General features: G+C 43.2%; 1 protein-coding gene across 1 annotated transcript in view; it reads left to right on the plus strand.

The window, feature by feature from the left end:
- Positions 1-353: 353 nt before the first annotated feature.
- The window catches only part of JMY (junction mediating and regulatory protein, p53 cofactor), a 76,435-nt gene continuing 58,194 nt past the window's right edge, over positions 354-18,594 (plus strand). Inside the window, exon 1 of the mRNA XM_060235857.1 lies at positions 354-1,345. Within this exon, the coding sequence (XP_060091840.1) occupies positions 398-1,345 (948 nt within the window). The 5' untranslated portion in view covers positions 354-397. The remainder of the gene's footprint in view (positions 1,346-18,594) is intronic.

Raw genomic sequence — 18,594 nt, forward strand, 5'->3', positions numbered from 1 at the left:
AAGCGCGCTGGAGGCGGAGCAGCGCCAGTAAACAGATCCGGGGCCTCCACGTGATCGCCTGAAGTACCTGTAAGACTGCTGCCTACTGACTGCATTGTCCCCGGCAGGCAACCGCCGTCCGGCCTCAGAACCACAAAGCCGAGAGAGTCGGGCGCGCGCGCGCCGCAGAGAGCTGAGGAGGCGGCCGCGGCGGCCGTTGTGGGGACTGACGGCTCTCGCGCGCCTCAGCCTATCCCAGCGTTTCTTTCCCATCGCCGCGCCAGCGCATCCTTCCTTCCTGCCTGCCTCCCTCCCTTCCTTCCTTCGGTGTCGGCTAAAATGGCTGATGCTGGGCAGTGAGCGAGCGCGAGACCCCGACGGGAGCGGCTGCGGCGGTTGAGGGGAGCGCCGCGTCACCATGAGCACCTTCGCCTTGGAGGAGACGCTGGAGGCCGACTGGGTGGCGGTGAGGCCTCACGCCTTCCACGAGCGGGAGAAGCACAAGTTCGTCTTCATCGTGGCCTGGAATGAGATCGAAGGCAAGTTCGCCATCACCTGCCACAACCGGACGGCGCAGAGGCAGCGCAGCGGCTCCCGGGAGCTCCGCCGCGGCGGCAGCAGCACCAGCAGCCCCGGCAGCAGCCCCGGCGGCGGAGCCGAGCAGCGGCCCTCCAAGGCCGGCGGGAGCCCCACTGTGCGCCGGAGCCCGGCCTGGAGCGCCGAGCAAGGCCAAGCCAGGAGCTCGCCGGTTTCTCCGGCCCGGGCAGACTCGTTGCTGCGAAGCCCCGGCGGCCCGGCTCGGGCCAGGAGCAGTTCGGCCCGCAGGTCTCCGCTCGCTCCGGAGGGGCCGCTCAGCCTGGCGGCCTGCGGGACCGAGGAGCTGGAGGTGCTGGAGCTGGGCAAGGACGAGCCTGCGGGAGGCGCCGCCGCCGCCGCCACTCTTCTGCTGCCCTCCCCGCCCGCCGAGCCGTTGGCTGGGGCCTCTGCGGAGACCGAGGCGCCGTCGGCGGAGGAGTGCAGCTGGGCCGGCCTCTTCTCCTTCCAGGACCTGCGCGCCGTCCACCAGCAGCTGTGCTCGGTGAATTCGGAGCTGGAGCCCTGCCTGCCGGTCTTCCCCGAGGAGCCTTCGGGCATGTGGACGGTGCTCTTCGGGGCGCCGGAGCTGTCCGAGCAGGAGATGGACGCCCTGTGCTACCAGCTGCAGGTCTACCTGGGCCACTGCCTCGACACCTGCGGGTGGAAGATCCTGTCCCAGGTGCTCTTCACCGAAACCGACGACCCGGAGGAATATTACGAGAGCTTGAGCGAACTGCGGCAGAAGGGCTACGAAGAGGTGCTGCAGCGGGCCCGCAAGCGCATCCAGGAGGTGAGGGAGCCGCGCTAGTGGCAGATCCTAGTTGACAGATCCCGTCAAGCCTCTCGCCCCGACAGATCCACTGCTTGTTTGGTTCCACTGCATCAGTGGGATTTAACATCCAAAGTGTGGTGCTGTAGGATTTCAGTTGCTTCTCTCTTCCTACAATGATTAGGAGTAAAATATTGAGGACAAAGGAAACCTTTGGAGAAATACAGCCCTATACAGGCCAGTATTGAAAGCAAATCCTCTGAAGTTCAGGGGGATATATTTCCGTGTTCCGGGGTTGTTGGCTCTGGCCTTTTGGGGATCTTTCAAATGTTGGTATTCAAAAATGTTTTGATGAGGAGGCATTTAAAGGAGGAGCCTAAATGTTTCAGTTTTAAGTGCTGGAATGATTGTAAAAGAACAGTGACTTGGCCAAGTTAGATTTTGCATCTGGTAGATTTTTGGGGTATTTTAGTACACCTTATCTGTAATATTTGTCAAAGCTGAAATAGTCAGGTGAGTTTTGGATTAATTTTAACAAGCCTAATGTTAAAAAGAGACACTGAGACTGATATCTCTTCTCTGTCTGCCAGACAGGCTGCTATTATACATAGTAAATATATTGCACTCAGAAAACTGGATAAAAGTGTGGATGTCACATGCTCAGTTTGCAAGAAACTGCATGACCCTCTATTTAGAATGAAATCCTGTCCTCATTGACATTAATAAGAATAGTAATTAGTGAATTGTGTGGAGTAGGATGCTTGCAGCATTGTCAGTTTAGCCATTTAGGGACAAAATTGTATCCACAGTGCTTAGACTCAGACTTTGTTTTTTAGTGCATTTGCTTCTGAACACTTCCAGAGTCCACATAGCTCTGCTTTTTAGCAGGATGTATCCTTTGTTTGAAATGGGGGTGAGAAAAGAGGTTTCTTGCATCTACTCTTGTATAGTTGCCTACCTCTTAATTATTTAGGTGGACTACAATTAGGAAATACACGTCCTTTTGTGATTCACCTTTTATGGCTATCCAGACCAAATGGCCAAGCCACACTGGTTTACCTTTAAGACCAACCAAGTTTTATTCAGAACGTAAGCTTTCGTGTGCTCTCTAAGCACACTTCATCAGATGAGGGGATCAGGTATTTTACCATGTGATCAGTCTGCATACTTAATCAACAAACTGCTTGTATTTCAGCCCACAATACCTGATCCCCTCGTCTGATGAAGTGTGCTTAGAGAGGACATGAAAGCTTACTTTCTGAATAAAACTTGGTTGGTCTTAAAGGTGAAACTTGACTCCTGCTTCGTTCAACTACTTCAGATCAACAAGGCTGCCCACTTGGATCTACCTCTGAATTAGATCACTGAAAGTGCCTTCAGCAAGGGTTTCAGTATCTTCTCTTGCTCTGTATTGTTAGGGCTGGAAAAGCTTAATAATGCAGGTCTAAAGAAAGTTACATTCTCCTAAGCCCATTGACTTCAATGGATTTAGAAGTGCACAGATGCTTAGAATTGAACTGATGAGCATCTGAGACAAGTGGTTTTAGTTCTAAAGTACCTGAACATGGTTAACTTTACAATTTGAAATATTTTCTCAGCCCTGCTGTTAATGCCTTTGGTATGATTTAAATTGAAAGTAAATTCAAACTCTGACTCTCTGCATGCCCAACTGCTTTCTTCCCCATTTACAGTGTCATGTCTACTGTCCACTCTGTCAATTATGCTTTTGGCGCTGCATATCGCAGTTGTAAAGGTATGCAGAAAATATATATTTGTGGACACATCCCACCTCTACAGGTAATTTCTAACAATGGTTCGACAAAGCCTGTTTTGATGTATCATCACAGTAGTATGCAAAGCATATGTAAGTTTACGTAGCATTGAGTATGCCATTTATGTTTACTTTTGCAAGTCAGTTGGTCTTACTAGAAATAAGTGACAAACATGTTTTGCAACTCCCCCACCTATTCCCTTGTCAGCTTGTGAAACTTTCATGTGAAAGTTTGTGGCACCATGTCTCATTTAAATAAAATCTTGTAGGCTTCATGAGGGCCATATTTGGTTTGAAACAGATGCTGTCCTGGAGCACTGGCTCAGCAGGTGTGATTTAGGGTTTCTGTTGACTTCTCCTGATTATTATATGCATTATTATATGTAATAGGTATTTTAGGAAACATTAATTAGGAGTTTTTAATATAAAAACAAAACCAGGATTGGAAGGCACTAGTTTTTTTTGAATTATTGTGATTTAGTGTAGACTGTATGCCCTGACCTGGATAGCCAGGCTAGCCAGATCTTTCAGATCTCAGAAGTTAAGCAGGGTTGATTCTGGCTAGTATTTGAATGTAAAACCTTCAAAGAATACCAGGGTTGTGACATGGAGGCATGCAGTGGCAAACCGCTTCAGAAATCTCTTGGCTTGAAAACACTATGGGGCCACCAGAAGTCACCTATGACATAATGGTGAAGAGGAAGAAGAAAAAATAGATTGCTGATATCTGACCTGGATTTCTGGGGTGCCATGGTGCTTGCAAATGTATTTCTTGATGCCCACATCATTCTTTTCCAAAACAAATAATCAGTCCTGGCTACCTGGAGCAGGAGGTTATTCAAAGCTCTTAGGAGACATCACCTTTGGGTTTGTAGGGAGAACCCATCTGTAGGCAGCTGGCTACTTCATGGAATGACACTTGGCTGGGAACCTCCCGACATTTGTCACTAAACCTGACACCCTGGCATCCATTTTTTGGTGGTACCCATTACCTCTTCTTGAATCCAAACGTTTACACAGACTCATTATGTTTTGGGACTCATGGGGCAGATTATAGTGTTAATTTAAAGTTGATTTTAAGAATCTTTGTTGGTAGTCTGAAATTATATTGCTCTTGCAAGAGCAGTTACTTTCTTCGGTAGAGCTTTATCATCACCCTTTACTTAAAAATACAGAATTGCTTAATACAAGAGCCCAGCATGGCTACTATCAGACACAAATTATCTTGTTCACCCTTTTGGTGGCAACATTTATAGGAGCAATAATTAAATACCAGGGAAATAACATTAAGTAAGGACTTCTCTATTTTTTATTTTGATTTCTACTTAAGGCAATAGCTGTATGAGGTGTGATAGATAGAAAGATAGAGTAGAGCTTTATCACAATGCATATCTGCAGACAGAAAAATTAGTCTTAGATTAGGCAACCATATTTGTTAATTCTGACTACCTTTTAATGCCTTTCTGTTCCACAAAAGATGGCCTATGAGCCCATGTTCCACCCACTTTTGGTTTTGTACCTGTTCAAATCTGCAACATGATTTTGTTATGGATGTGCTTTTTGCATTAGTGAATGTACAGCTTTACTTCATAGATGGTTTGAAATCAGGGCTTTCTTTGTAGAAAAAGGCCAGCAGGACCTCATTTGCATATTAGGCCACACCCCTGACATCACCATTGTTCCACACAGGGCCCTTTTTGTAGAAAAAGGCCATCAGGACCTCATTTGCATATTAGGCCACACCCCCTGACACAAAGCCAGCTGGAACTGCGTTCCTGTGTGTTCTTGCTCAAAAAAAGCCCTGTTTAAAATAATAATCTGGATAACTGGAAAATCCTGTGCGTCTGCATACACAGACACTGAAAAAAGCTATGCTAGCAACTAAGAAAAAGCAACTTTTATGGTTTCTAGTGACAAAGAAGCAGTCACTACCCTTGTTTCCTCAGGAAGCTTGTATTTATTCTGGTGTAATCTGAGGTATAAACACACACTGAAAAAAAGAGAAAATGTTAGGTTGATTTGCAGGTAGGTAAAATCCTAAAAGCTAAGCATAAATGCATAATAAAAATTATGCACCCCCCCGAATTAACAAGCATATAGACGTGGTAGAATATTGTGTTTTACTGAAGTGCAGATTTCTTGTCCCATGGTATCTGAATTAATTAATTCTACAAGTATTAATTCATATCTAATGTCAGTATCTCTGTTAGTGTCTGCTGTGTAAACTGACCCATCTTTAATTAAAAAGGTGCTTCATATTTAAGAAAGGAGATCAGTTAGGAGGCTTGCTCTTTTCCTTCTGGCTCTCAGGTTTCTGCTGTCTGTTACTCGCTTGATAGTAGCTTTCTTTTAAACAAGAAGCTCATATCTCACTTGGCTAAGTTATTCCATGATAATGGAGCAACAGATGACAGGCATTTAATATTAATGTGTAATTCTGATGCAGTGGTTTTCCACACTTCAGGATTGGACTCAGTTCTTTTCCTGAAACATAAACCTGCCAAGCTCATGTATGCCATACATATATTCTTTAATGTTACTTTTGCCATCTGTACTTTAAAATGGCTTTTAAGAGTGTTGAGATACAGGTGGAGATACTGTACTCTAGACTAAAAAAAGTGCTAGAACTTTCAGAATAAATATGTTCTCGATTTCAAAAAGACATATAAACTTGGCATGGATCTTGAGCCAGATGTCTTTTATGAACATAAAATGTCTTTTATGAACTGTGGAAGACTACAGAAAACAAACATCCAAAGATTTCTCGTGTTTTCAGTTTTCAGTCATACCAAAACACTTTCTGACACAGAGGCAAGTTGAACAGGAGCATTAATTATTCTAGGTATGGTTCAGATATAGCAGCAGTCCATGCTTTGTTTGCTACTTGAATGAGCTTGGGGGAGGCTGCATTTACTCACTCCTTCTAAGCTAATTAGATAAATGTTCTTCTCAGCTAATTAGTTATTTTCACTTTTGTAGCAAATCATAATCTACTACTGCATTTAAATCAGTAAACTGTTTCCTCTGCAGAGTTGGCTTCCAAATAATGCTTTGATTATAATGCTTTGATTCTGGTTTGCAGATTCAATTTGAATATAGTGGCAATTACACTGATTTCCAGGTTTGTGGGACAGATAATTATCTTGTGTAAGGGTGGACAGAGACAAAGGAGTGTACTAGCTAGAGCATCCTTCAGGTGCATTCACACTGCAGCAAACCATGCTTTATTATTCCGAACTGCTCATTCTGTTAATTATACTGCTGATACTGTTAATTGTCCTGGGCCTCTCAGTTGCTTTTGATACCATCAATCATGGTGCCTTTCTGGATTGCCTTTTGGGACTGGAACACTGGTCTGTGGTAGTTCTGGTCCTGCCTCAAGGGTAGGTTTCAGAAGGTAGTACTGGGGAACTATTGTTGTGTCCCTTAGCCTCTGACCTATTGGGTTCCCCAGGGTTTCATCTTGTCCCCCATGCTTTTCAACATCTATGTAAAGCCACTGGGAGAAGTCATCCAGAGATCTGGGCTGAGTTGCCACCAAAATGTAGGTAACACTCATCTCTTTTGAACTCCCAGAAGATTCCAGGGAGAATGCGGAAACTGTGAACAGGTACCTGGAGGCAATTTTAGAATGGATGAGAGCTAACAAGCTGAAATTCATCTCAACAAAATGGAGGTGCTACTAGTGGGGAGAATTCTGACCCAGGAAATGGTTTATGCTCTAAACTGGATGGGGTTATTCTCCCAGCTTGGGAGTGGTCCTGGACCCATGCCTCCTATTGGATAGATAAACAGGTTGTAATGGTGGTAAGGAGTGTTTTTCAGCAGCTTTGACTAGTGAACTAGCTTTAGCCCTTCTTGAGTAGAAAATATCTTGCCACTGTAGTGCATGACCTGGTAACATTTACATTAGATTACTGCAATGTGCTCTATGTGGAGCTGCCCTTGAATACTGTCCAGAAGCTGCAGTTGGTATAGAATGCTATAACCAGCTTTCACGAATCAATTCCCTTTGTGAGATACAAGGATTTTGCAATAATTCAAAAGTTCCAGAATGTGAACAGTAAATAAAAATTGTGGTTAAAAGGCATGAAGTTATTATGCATCAAAATTTTATTGTTTCTTTAATAACTGGATGACCATTCAGAATGTTTAAAATTAGATGGTACATCTTATTTGACTGAGACTGAACTTAGATGTCATGACAAATAGACTTATCTGTGATGGACACAAATATAGCTTGTTCTTGTGCTTTTCTGTGTTTTTGTGCTTTCTCCCTTTGCCTCTGTTGCCCAGAGTACAATTGAAAACATCCTGGTTTGGGAAGCCTTCAGTCCAGCTTCAATTTGCTATGATGTCCCAATGCCAGCTGCATTGTGTTGTGCCAAAGAAGAGGAGGAGTGAAGGGAGCACTGGTGCATGAGAATGAGATGTGTTTGTGTTCGTCACAGACAAACCTCAGACAAACCTTTATGTGTCTTGACGTCTGAATGCAGTCATAGATTTGTGTGTTGAAGCTGTGCAATTGAAAAAGTGTAGTAAACATTAAACTAACAGATGAATGAAGAGACTATCATTATAATAAGCAGAGGTGACAGTAATTCTTGGTCTTAAAATGAAACTTCTTTGAAACTTCTTTATTTTAGATTTTATTAATTATTTTGTGTTTATATTCTAGTGATCACCAGTCTCCTGCTTTCAGTTTTTCATTCTCATTTCCCTTTAAATTTTTCCCATTAAATGTTACCCATGAATATTCTGGTTACCTTTAGCTTGTAATAGAAGATGAAAAATAAATAATAGTTTTTAAAGCTAAAGCTGATGGTAATTACCCATGCACTTTAGTTTAGTGAGTGGGCATCAACATGGCAAATGAGGTTCAACATGGCCAAGTGCAAGGTAGTGCACATTGGGGTCAAAAATCCTAGCTATAAATACAAGTTAATGGGATGTGAACTGGAGGAGACTGACCAAGAGAGAGATCTTGGGGTCGTGGTAGATAACTCACTGAAAATGTCGAGACAATGTGCAACAGCAATTTAAAAAGGCCAGTGCTATGTTGCGAATTATTAGGAAGGGAATTGAAAACTTGTTCATAAATGATTTGGAGTTGGAAGTGAGCAGTGAAGTGGCCAAGTTTGCAGATGACACTAAATTGTTCAGGGTGGTGAGAACCAGAGAGGATTGTGAGGCACTCCAAAGGGATCTGTTGAGGCTGGGTGAGTGGGCGTCAACGTGGCAGATGAGGTTCAGTATGGCCAAGTGCAAAGTAATGCATATTGGGGCCAAGAATCCCAGCTACAAATACAAGTTGATGGGTTGTGAACTGGCAGAGACTGACCAAGAGAGAGATCTTGGGGTCGTGGTAGATAACTCACGGAAAATGTCAAGACAGTGTGCAATTGCGATAAAAAAGGCTAACGCCATGCTGGGAATTATTAGGAAGGGAAATGAAAACAAATCAGCCAGTATCATAATGCCCCTGTATAAATCGATGATGCGGTCTCATTTGGAATACTGTGTGCAATTCTGGTCACCGCATCTCAAAAAGGATATGATAGCATTGGAAAAAGTCCAGAAAAGGGCAACTAGAATGATTAAAGGGTTGGAACACTTTCCCTATGAAGAAAGGTTAAAACGTTTGGGGCTCTTTAGCTTGGAGAAACGTTGACTGCGGGGTGACATGATAGAGGTTTACAAGATAATGCATGGGATGGAGAAGGTAGAGAAAGAAGTACTTTTTTCCCTTTCTCGCAATACAAGAACTCGTGGATATTCAATGAAATTGCTGAGCAGTTGGGTTAGAATGGATAAAAGGAAGACTTCTTCACCCAAAAGGTGATTAACATATGGAATTCACTGCCACAGGAGGTGGCGGCAGCTACAGGCATAGCCAGCTTCAAGTGGGGATTGGATAAACATATGGAGCAGAGGTCCATCAGTGGCTATTAGCCACAGCTTATTGTTAGAACTCTCTGTCTGGGGCAAGTGATGCTCTGTATTCTTGGTGCTTGGCAGGGACAACAGTGTGAGGACTTCTAGTGTTCTGGCCTCACTGATGGACCTCCTGATGGCACCTGGGTTTTTTGGCCACTGTGTGACACAGAGAGTTGGACTGGATGGGCCATTGGCCTGATCCAGTATGGCTTCTCTTATGTTCTTAAACCTTTAACTTATTTATCTATTTGCATTACATTGTAGGATCCTACTTGTAAGTCTTTCAGATACTGGAACAGTGGGAATTTTCTGCTCTGAAGTAGAAGAGCTAGAATATTTTTATTTTGGTTATTCAAGCAAGCAGATCCACTATGACACCCCCAACAAGATAATTCATAAAGGAACAGAACTGCTTTACTGTGGATTGCTTAGGCAGAAATATTTAATATTGGGGTGGCAGACACTCTAAAGACATCTTAAATTATCCCCTCGGTCAGGAGTGTCAAAACTCATTTGTTATATATCTGATATAAATGAGACCTTGTCGGGCTGACCATATGTGTCATAAAATGTAATGCCAGGTAGCAGTGTTATAAACTTTATAAAGAACACAAACAAACACAGTTCAAGATTTTTTTTTACTTAAAATAAAAAGCATGCTTAAAACATTAGCACCCTTGCAATATTATGGTTATTTAAAAGTCTCTGTTAACTGTCACCTCTTGCTCTGAAGTATTGCATCAAAATGTTTTGAGTATGCTGTTTTGGTGTGTATCTGTAAACTACAAACCTACTTCTGATTTATTGACATTCATTACAGAAATCTCATGCTTGGTGCTCTGAACCTAGGACCCAGAGGAAAACATGAAATGCCTGGGCATTGTGAGCTTTTGTACATAAATTGCTTCATATGCTGGTCAAGAACATGAGAAGTCATCATGACACAGTGAGAGCTATGTGTTTGTCTACAAAACTATATAGTCTTCCCAGAAAAATTACTTCCCAGAAAAATTACAACTCCTAGGAGACAGTGCAAGAATAGAGAGATAACCATGTATAGTAGTCAGTATGAACTTGCTATCTGAGAAGCCTAGGTTCAAAATCCCGCGTCTACAAAGGAAATATGTAAGGTGAACTTGGTCTGGACACACACTCTTAGCATAATACATTTCATTGGTTTGCTATTATTGCTTTCCCATAAATCATGAGGGCGTGAATACAATGAAAAAGGGGAGGCAAACCAGTTCTATCCAGGAGAGCCACAGCATAATGAGCCCAAAAAAATACACAATGTAGCAAAGCACATGAAAACTCATACCTTGAATGAAACAATGTTATTCTTAAAGATGCTTTGTATTTCTCCTGTGTGATTGTGGCAGCTGAGCAAAGGAGAGGAACCTCAGCCAGTGGAAAGGTGGAAAGGCTTGCCTTTGTTAAGCAACTGAGGGAGCCTGGCCAGGAAGCAAGGAGCTACAGCCATGCAGATAACAGAGAGTTACCTACCTATCTCTTCTATGCAATTGAGAGAGTCTGGCAAAGCAAACTGCAATGCAGCAGAAGCAGAACTGGAGACAGAAGCAGGAACCAGGCAGTTGCTCAAGGGCTACATAGGAAATCTGCGCAGGCCAGATGCAGCCTTTGGGCTGCATGTTTGACACCCCTGCTGGAAATGGTTTGAAGAACAAAGTGTCAGCAGTATGCTGATGATGACCAACTCTAATTTTCCCATTTCACCTGAGTCAGGAAAGACAATGAATGCTCTGACTCTGGAGGCAGTATTGGGATGGATGAAGGCCAATGCATTGAAGCTTTATCCAGATGAGACTGAAGTGGTACTGGTTGATAGTATAAGTAATTAGTAAGTGAAGCTATTCTGTATGGGATTCCACACTCCCTAAAAGAGCTGGTTTGCTTCTTGGGGATGATATCAAATCCATGCAGGGCTTTTTTTGAGCAGGAATGCAGTTCCAGCTGGCTTGGTGTCAGGGATGTGTGGCCTAATATGCAAATGAGTTCCTGCTGGGATTTTTCTGAGGAAAAAAGAGCCATGAATATCTGGATATAGATGCTTAAGTCTTGTCTGTAATTTCTAACACCTCTTGCCAGTTTTGATTGATGTGCCTTTATAAGCATGATCTAGGCACATGTATCCATATTCTGGTGACATGCTACTTAGATATGCTCCTTAGACTGTTAGACATGAGTTTCCCTTGAACAGAGTTTGGAACTGGAAATCGGTACATAATGCAGTTGCATGACTTAATTTAGAGAATGTATCTGAAAGAAGTGCAGCATTCCAACATTCTGACAACATTCCAAGCTCTGATCATTTCTTAATATGCTGTATAGCCAGGAACCAGGGATGTAAGGTACCTATTGCTACCATATGAGAGTATCTGTCAGTTAAGATTTTCTGCAAAAACCTTGACCTGTATGCCCCCACCTTCCAAGATGAGGTAGGTGGCCACTAGAGGCAGGGCCTTTTTTGCAGTGGTTTGTGACTTTGAAAGTTTCTGAACAACAAATAGTTGATTAACTGGCATATAACTTGCTTAGGTTAGGTGCTGTGTGAAATCTTTCCTACCAGATTCTTTTTTATTTCCTCCCTGCACTTTTTGCTGCCCTGGTTTTTGGGGAGGAGGTTACTCTGATGATAGTTGATACTAGCTGTTATTGTTATTGACTTCTTTTTAAGATAAATGTCTAAGGCTGTTTTTTGCTGGTTTATGTGGTCACTATGCCATTATATTTCACTTGTTTTATTGATGAATTGTTTTATTGTTGGTCATTAAGCATGTAAGTGGCTAAGCCAGGAGTTTCAGTACACAAATGATTCAGGTAGATAAAATAGTCTTGCCTGTTGGTGGATCATATTCAGAATTAAAATTACAGGAAAAGAATTACAGTTGCAGAATAATTTATTTAACAATTTATGCAAATTATACTTGAAAATTTACATGTGTCTTCTGTAAGAAGGGTTTTTTTGGTAGAAAAAGCTCAGCAGGAACTTATTTGTATATTAAGCCACACCCTCTGATACCAAGCTAGCTGGAACTGTGTTTTTGCTCAAAAAAGCCTGCCTGTAAGTAGTTTTACTGATTCAAGTCTTGTGTATTGACTTTGTGCTTCAGAGGATCTGGGACAGTAGGTTAATGGGAGTTCTGGCTTGCAGCCTTTAGCTGGCCTTCTTATTTCTAATGATTGTAAAGCTTTCATTTGCTTGCTTTTTTTTCTCCCAATGGCAGTATTTGTATGGATGGTTGAGGGAGCATACATAAATCACTCTACATACATATTTACTGTCAGGTAAGCTAATATGTGCAGTATTATCAATCATTTAGCAGTAGAAATGTTTTTGTGTTGTGTAAAAATAAAGAAATGTGAACTTTGCACATTTTATTCATACGAACCCAGAAAAGAATAGCCCTTTGCAAGGCTGCTGCAAAGAATAAGTAGTCTCTTTTTGTTCTCACATTAGTGCAACTTTTGTAGTTGTTTTTGTACTTAGATGAACGACTAAGAGAAAATGTAGAAACTCGTGGGTGGGTGGGTGGGTGGAATATGTATGGTTTCCTGAAAAATAGCATGGTCCATGCTTTAATTTCAGTCAGCTTCAGAACCATACATGCTCTTTGGCAACCAGTGATGCAATCTTGCTGTTGTTATATGATCTGACTCAGAGTAATGAATAAGAAAAGTCAGAAAATTGTGAATGCTTAGGTATGACTGGATAGTTGCCATACCTATTATTAAAGCAAGTGTTGTAAAATTAATTGTGACAGCATATAACACTGCAGCTTCATCCACATAAGTAAGTCAAAGTACTTGGATTCAAGTTAATGAAGGCATGCTAGCCTTTTCTATGTCTTTTCCAGTTCTGCTCTGCTCTTGTAATGTTACATTGTCAGAATGGCACATAATGTACAGGGTGTGTCCTTACTAGGGATCCATAAAGTGCTTTTATGGTGCTTCACTTTAATCACTATCCTTAATATTCCTGAACTTCTTGGCAAATACTTTTCCTTTTCTGCTGCAGTGGTGTTTTTAGTGAACTCGCCTTTGTGATCCCTTTTCCAATGACTAGTATCAGTTTAGAAACCAGTATTGTTTATGTATAGCTTTCAAATTTATTGCTCAGGACTTTCTCCTAATTTATTGCTTAGCTTTGCTATATAGTTATTTAATCTGGCCTTTTTGACGCATGATTCAGTTTTAATTATCCAAAACTCAGTTTGAGAGACAAGGAGACCTGTATGCCTCAGTCACATCTAGTCCCTATGTATGTAAGAATTAATATCTCATTTCTTCTCTGTTAAACAATTTATAGTTGGTTATTCATTTCCTCTGGCTCCCACAGTTCTAGAGTGGGACCTTGAAGATTCCGTCTTATTATTTTTTTCACACAGAATATTAACGGGTTGCTTTATTACTAGAAAATGCTGTGGCTACCCTGTTCTTATGGTTGAAGCCACTATACATAAGATTCAGATTGGCATATCAATCTACTGTGTGGAATTCTTTTATGTCAGGCAGCAGGTTTTATCTTTTAAAAGGAACCAGGACTGTAGTTTTGGATCATTTGCCATATGTTTAGCTGATTCATACCTTGAAGCCAGGCATGAACTCCTTAGGAATCATCTTGCTGATTCTACCTTTACTCTTTAAGATACCTTGAACAAGTCTGAAGTAAAATGTAGCTATATGGTTTTGTGTCTTTCTTGATGTTTGACATCTTTAGTCAGCACTAGGGTTACCAAGTCCAATTAAAAAAAAAATCTGTGGACTTTGGGGGCGGAGCCAGGAGACTTTGGGGGTGGAGCCAGGAACAAGGATGTGACAAGCATAATTGAACTCCAAGAGAGTTCTGGCCATCACATTTAAAGGGACAGCACGCCTTTTTAAATGCCTTTCTTCCATAGGAAATAATTAAGGATAGGGGCACCATCTTTTGGGGCTCATAGAATTGGACCCTCTGGTCCAATAGTTTTGAAACTTGGGGGGTATTTTGGGGAGAGGCACTAGATGCTATACTAAAAATCTGGTGCCTCTACCTCAAAAAATAGCCCCCCCAGAGCACCCAATACCCACCGATCAATTCCCTATTATTCCCTATGGGAATCGTTCTCCATAGGGAATAATAGAGTGCCTAGTAGACACTTCCCTCCCCCCCACGCTTTCTAAAGGGGGGGAGGGCCTCCATACCAGGGAATCCCCCCTCCCTCTCTCACACACACGAATACTTACTTGGTCTTCTTCCAGCAGAACTTTGCTTGCTGTGAAAACGAAAGCAAGGCTGCACAGGAAAAGAAAGGGAGGGGCCGTTCTCCATGGAAACTGTTACTGACCCTTTCCCATGAAGCCCTTCCTGTTTCCTGTGCAGCCATAAAGGGGCACACATTTTAAAAACGGATCAGAAGCTTTACAACAACATGATGCCTACAGGTATGTTCTCTCTCCCCCCCTGCCCCTCCCCCGCTTCCAGATTTTTTGAGAGCGGGGGAGGAGGCTGCAAATTCGGGGCTCCCCCGCCAGGGCAGGGGGGTTGGGAAGCCTAGTCAGCACTGTAATGAATGAGCTAGAAGTAATTATTTTATTTCGTGCAATGCAATTTATGCTGTATTTTATTTTAAAACTTTGTTAAAGAGTCTGTATTTTGTTTGGATATTAGTGCATTAGACTCAGAGGTTTCTTTCTTTGTTTCTGCCAAAGCAAGCTCTGGGCAGGTTACAAACAGAATAAAATACAATATATCAGTAAGTCATAAGAATATAAAAGATAAAAAATTCTCAGTATAAAGCAATATGCATAACAGTGTAGAACAGCAAGATGGCAATAACTTCCTGGTCTGCTCTTCAATATTCTAGATCTAATTCAGTTCAATTTGTATCATTCATGAGCAGTTAAAGGACAGGTCTGAGCTAATTGCAGTAGGACGGATCAATTTATCAAGTGTCTATGGCCAACCTGGCAAAAGAGCTCCATCTTTCAGGCCCTGCAGAACTATAGTAAGTCCCACAGGGCCCTGATCTCTATGGGGAGCTCATTCCACCAGGCTGGGGCTAGAGCAGAGAAGGTGCTGGCTCTCGTAGAGGCCAAATGGACCTCTTTTGGACCAAGGACATATGGGGAGAGGTGGTCCTGCAGGTATGTTGGTCCCTGGCTGCTCAGGGTCTTAAAAGTTAGAACCAGAACCTTGAATCTGATTTGAAACTTTATTGACAGCCAGTGCAGTTCTGCTTCTGTATCACTTCATCAGCAGTTAACATTTGATACAGAATTCTGCTTCTGTATCACTTCATCAGCAGTTAACATTTTGGGTCCTTAGAAAGGTGGCATATAATACTTTAAATAAATTCAATAGTTAAATTTCCCCATACTGGTTTCTCCCGATAGTGGATTTTCAACTCAACTCAAACTAGTACAAACTGTTTTCACAATTGCTGTATCTTTAAGTTAATCTCTGAATGTTACAGAGTGCTGAATACATCCCTCCCCTCAGTTTTACAGATTAGTTGTGAAGTGATGAAATCGTATCACACTTACCAACAAAAGTTACTCAAAACAATTTCAGGATCTTCTTCATGGTCTCTGTGCAGTCCCACACATGGTTTATCCGCCAGGATTGAACCCGACCTCGGAGAATTCAAAGCAATCTTGGAGCGATAATTTTGGCGCGCACTTCCTCTCGTCCCAGGGAGGAGGCATCCGTTGCGCATGCCTAGACGAGAGGGAGGCGCTTCACCCACCCAGTTTCTTCTTTACCACCGCCCGGGATACACCTACCTCGCTGAGTCTCCTCTATTCATCGCGATCATCATCCTTTTCCTCTCTATTTCCTCACCGTTTTTCTCACTGTTTGTCTCTTTCTTCAACTCACTGGTATCGTAAAAATATATATATTATTATCCCTCTTTTCTTCTTTGGCCTTCCCCCGGGCGGATGGAAGGAAAAGACAAAATCACTTTTAAAAAGTGTGTTCGGTGCGCCTCAAAAATCCCATCTACCGACAGACATTCTTTATGCCTTTTCTGTCTGGGTGAGGCTCATTGTACCAACACTTGCCTGCATTGCAGTCATTTTGGGAAGCAAGCAAGAAAAAACCACGCGGCTAGACTCAGAAGTCATTTGTTAGAGTCCTCACTGCGCCCTACTATGTCCCATACTTCGGGATCCCAAACCTTGCCATCTTCCTTATCTACTCAAAAGGGAGTGGCTCGACTGGCAGCCTCAGATTCGAAGTCTCCAACAATGACTTCTGCATCGCACCCGACTATCGACACCGCGACCTCGGTACAGACAGCACTGACTCCATTGGAAGTCTCGGCGCCCATCGATACCATACCTCTCGAGGTCGTAAACATTCCTTCTCTGTCCCTTTCAGTTCACGGATCTTTACCAGAGAAGATCCTCGACACCGAATCTCCAGATTCCATCAGAAGTCAGCGCACTAACATTCTCGGCGCACACTCATTCTGGGAGGTCTCGATGCCTACTACCAAACAACAGATAGCGACACCTGCATCCCCACTTCTAAGAGAACCCTCGACACCGAGAGAGCCATCCACTTGAGTTCGAGCCGAGAAATCTCGAAGCCGTCATAGGGAACGCTATTATTATTATAGCCCATTGAGGTCCAGATCATCATCTCCTCGCAGGTACCGAAGATATTACAGATCACCATCCTCGGATTCCCATTGGTATCGATTCCGTGAAGACCTTCGATACCGTGAAGACTCTCAGTATCGTGAGGTATTTTACCATCCCTCACATCGGGATCAGGCATATCGGGATGACTGTCCTCGGTACCGTGAAACTCCTTCACATCGAGAACAGGCATACTGTGAGGACTGTCCTCGGTACCATGAAAGTCCCTTTCGTCACCCTAAACACTACACTATGGTATCGAAGCCATTGTCTCCAACCAGATCAACGTCGGTGTGTTCAGTCTCTCCTAAACAACCGGAACAGCCTCCTCTGCTGACCAAACAAACTGCTACAATTACTAAGCCTTTTGAGACCCCCATTAAAACCCAAGAAGAGTCTGAAGCTGAGCAATCCGACTCATCCCGCTCCACAGCCTCAGCTCCTCCTTCGCCGGCATCTGACATTATCAAACCTGCTGACCTTTCACCCTCAGAGGGTTCCAAATCCTATCTGGATCTATTATCTAATATGGCAAATTCTCTTAACATCAAGCTGACTACTGATGCACCTAGAGTCTCGGATGTAGTCCACGATTTAGTGCACACAGACCTGCCAGCGGGCTCCTTTCTTCTGATGCTTCCAGTTCACCTGGAAACCTTGAAAGAGGCTTGGGACAAACCCGCTTCAGTGCCACCCATATCGAAACGAATTGAATCTCTTTACAAAATTCATGCTCCTGAATCTAAATTTCTTTTCAGTCATCTGGCCCCAAATTCCATGATAGTGCACTTGCCTCAAAATCAAAACAAACAAGACACCCAGTTCCACCTGAAAGGAAGGCATACTTCCTTTGGATATTCTAGGAAGAAAGATCTATTCTCTTACCACCGCCACAACAAAAATCCACAATTATATGGCCTATTTTTTGGCATATGCTTTCAACCTGACCTCCCAACTTAACTTAACACCTTGGTTCCTTCCTTACCGGATGCAGCACAGAACCACGCTTCGCACATCCTTCAGGAACTTACTAGGGTCAGCAAGCAGCAAATTAACACAGTGCGTCATGCTGTGGCATGTTCATCTAGGACTATGGCCTCATCGATTGCCCTACGCCAGCATGCATGTCTTAGGTTCTCATCACTGCAGCCTGACATCAAATTCAAAATAGAGGACTTACCCTTTGACGGACAGGGCCTCTTTAATGCCACCACGGATGACATTTTGACCACTGTTGACGACAGTAGGAAACGGGCCAAAAGATTGGGAGTTACTCAACCGCAATCCAGCCTAATTGGCAGAGAACCTGGAAACCATCGTATTACAAACGTTCTCGATCCCCCCGACAAGCCGAATTCTGGAAACATAAGGCTTCTCCGGCAAAACAACCGTTTCAGCAGAGACCACGTCCACAAACCTCAAAGTCAACACCAGCCCCAAAGCAGTCTCTTTGACTTCTTCCCTCTACCTCTCAACCAGCCACAATACCATCTAGATGCCACCACCAGACTACGACCATTCTATCCCATGTGGGAATCCATAACATCGGATTCATGGGTCCTGGTGATCATCCACAGGGGTTGCATCATAGAGTTCGATTTGACTCCAAAATTCCACAGGTTCATACCTACACCCCCCTCTCCTCCTCTACAGTCAGAAATCGCCACCTTGCTGGACAAGGGAGCTATAGTTCTACCGCAGTTCCATCACATGGGATTCTACTCCCATTATTTTCTGGTCCCAAAGAGAGATGGGGGGCTGCGCCCTATACTGGATCTTTGAAAACTCAACCTTCATATTCGCTACAAGAAATTCTGCATGGTTACTCTACAATCTATCCTACCACTGATTCCAGAGCAGGCATGTATGGCGTCGATAGACCTACAAGATGCCTACTTCCATCTCACCATCAGTCACC

This window comes from Heteronotia binoei, chromosome 4 (assembly GCF_032191835.1).
Source record: "Heteronotia binoei isolate CCM8104 ecotype False Entrance Well chromosome 4, APGP_CSIRO_Hbin_v1, whole genome shotgun sequence".
Classification (NCBI taxonomy): Eukaryota; Metazoa; Chordata; class Lepidosauria; order Squamata; family Gekkonidae; genus Heteronotia; species Heteronotia binoei.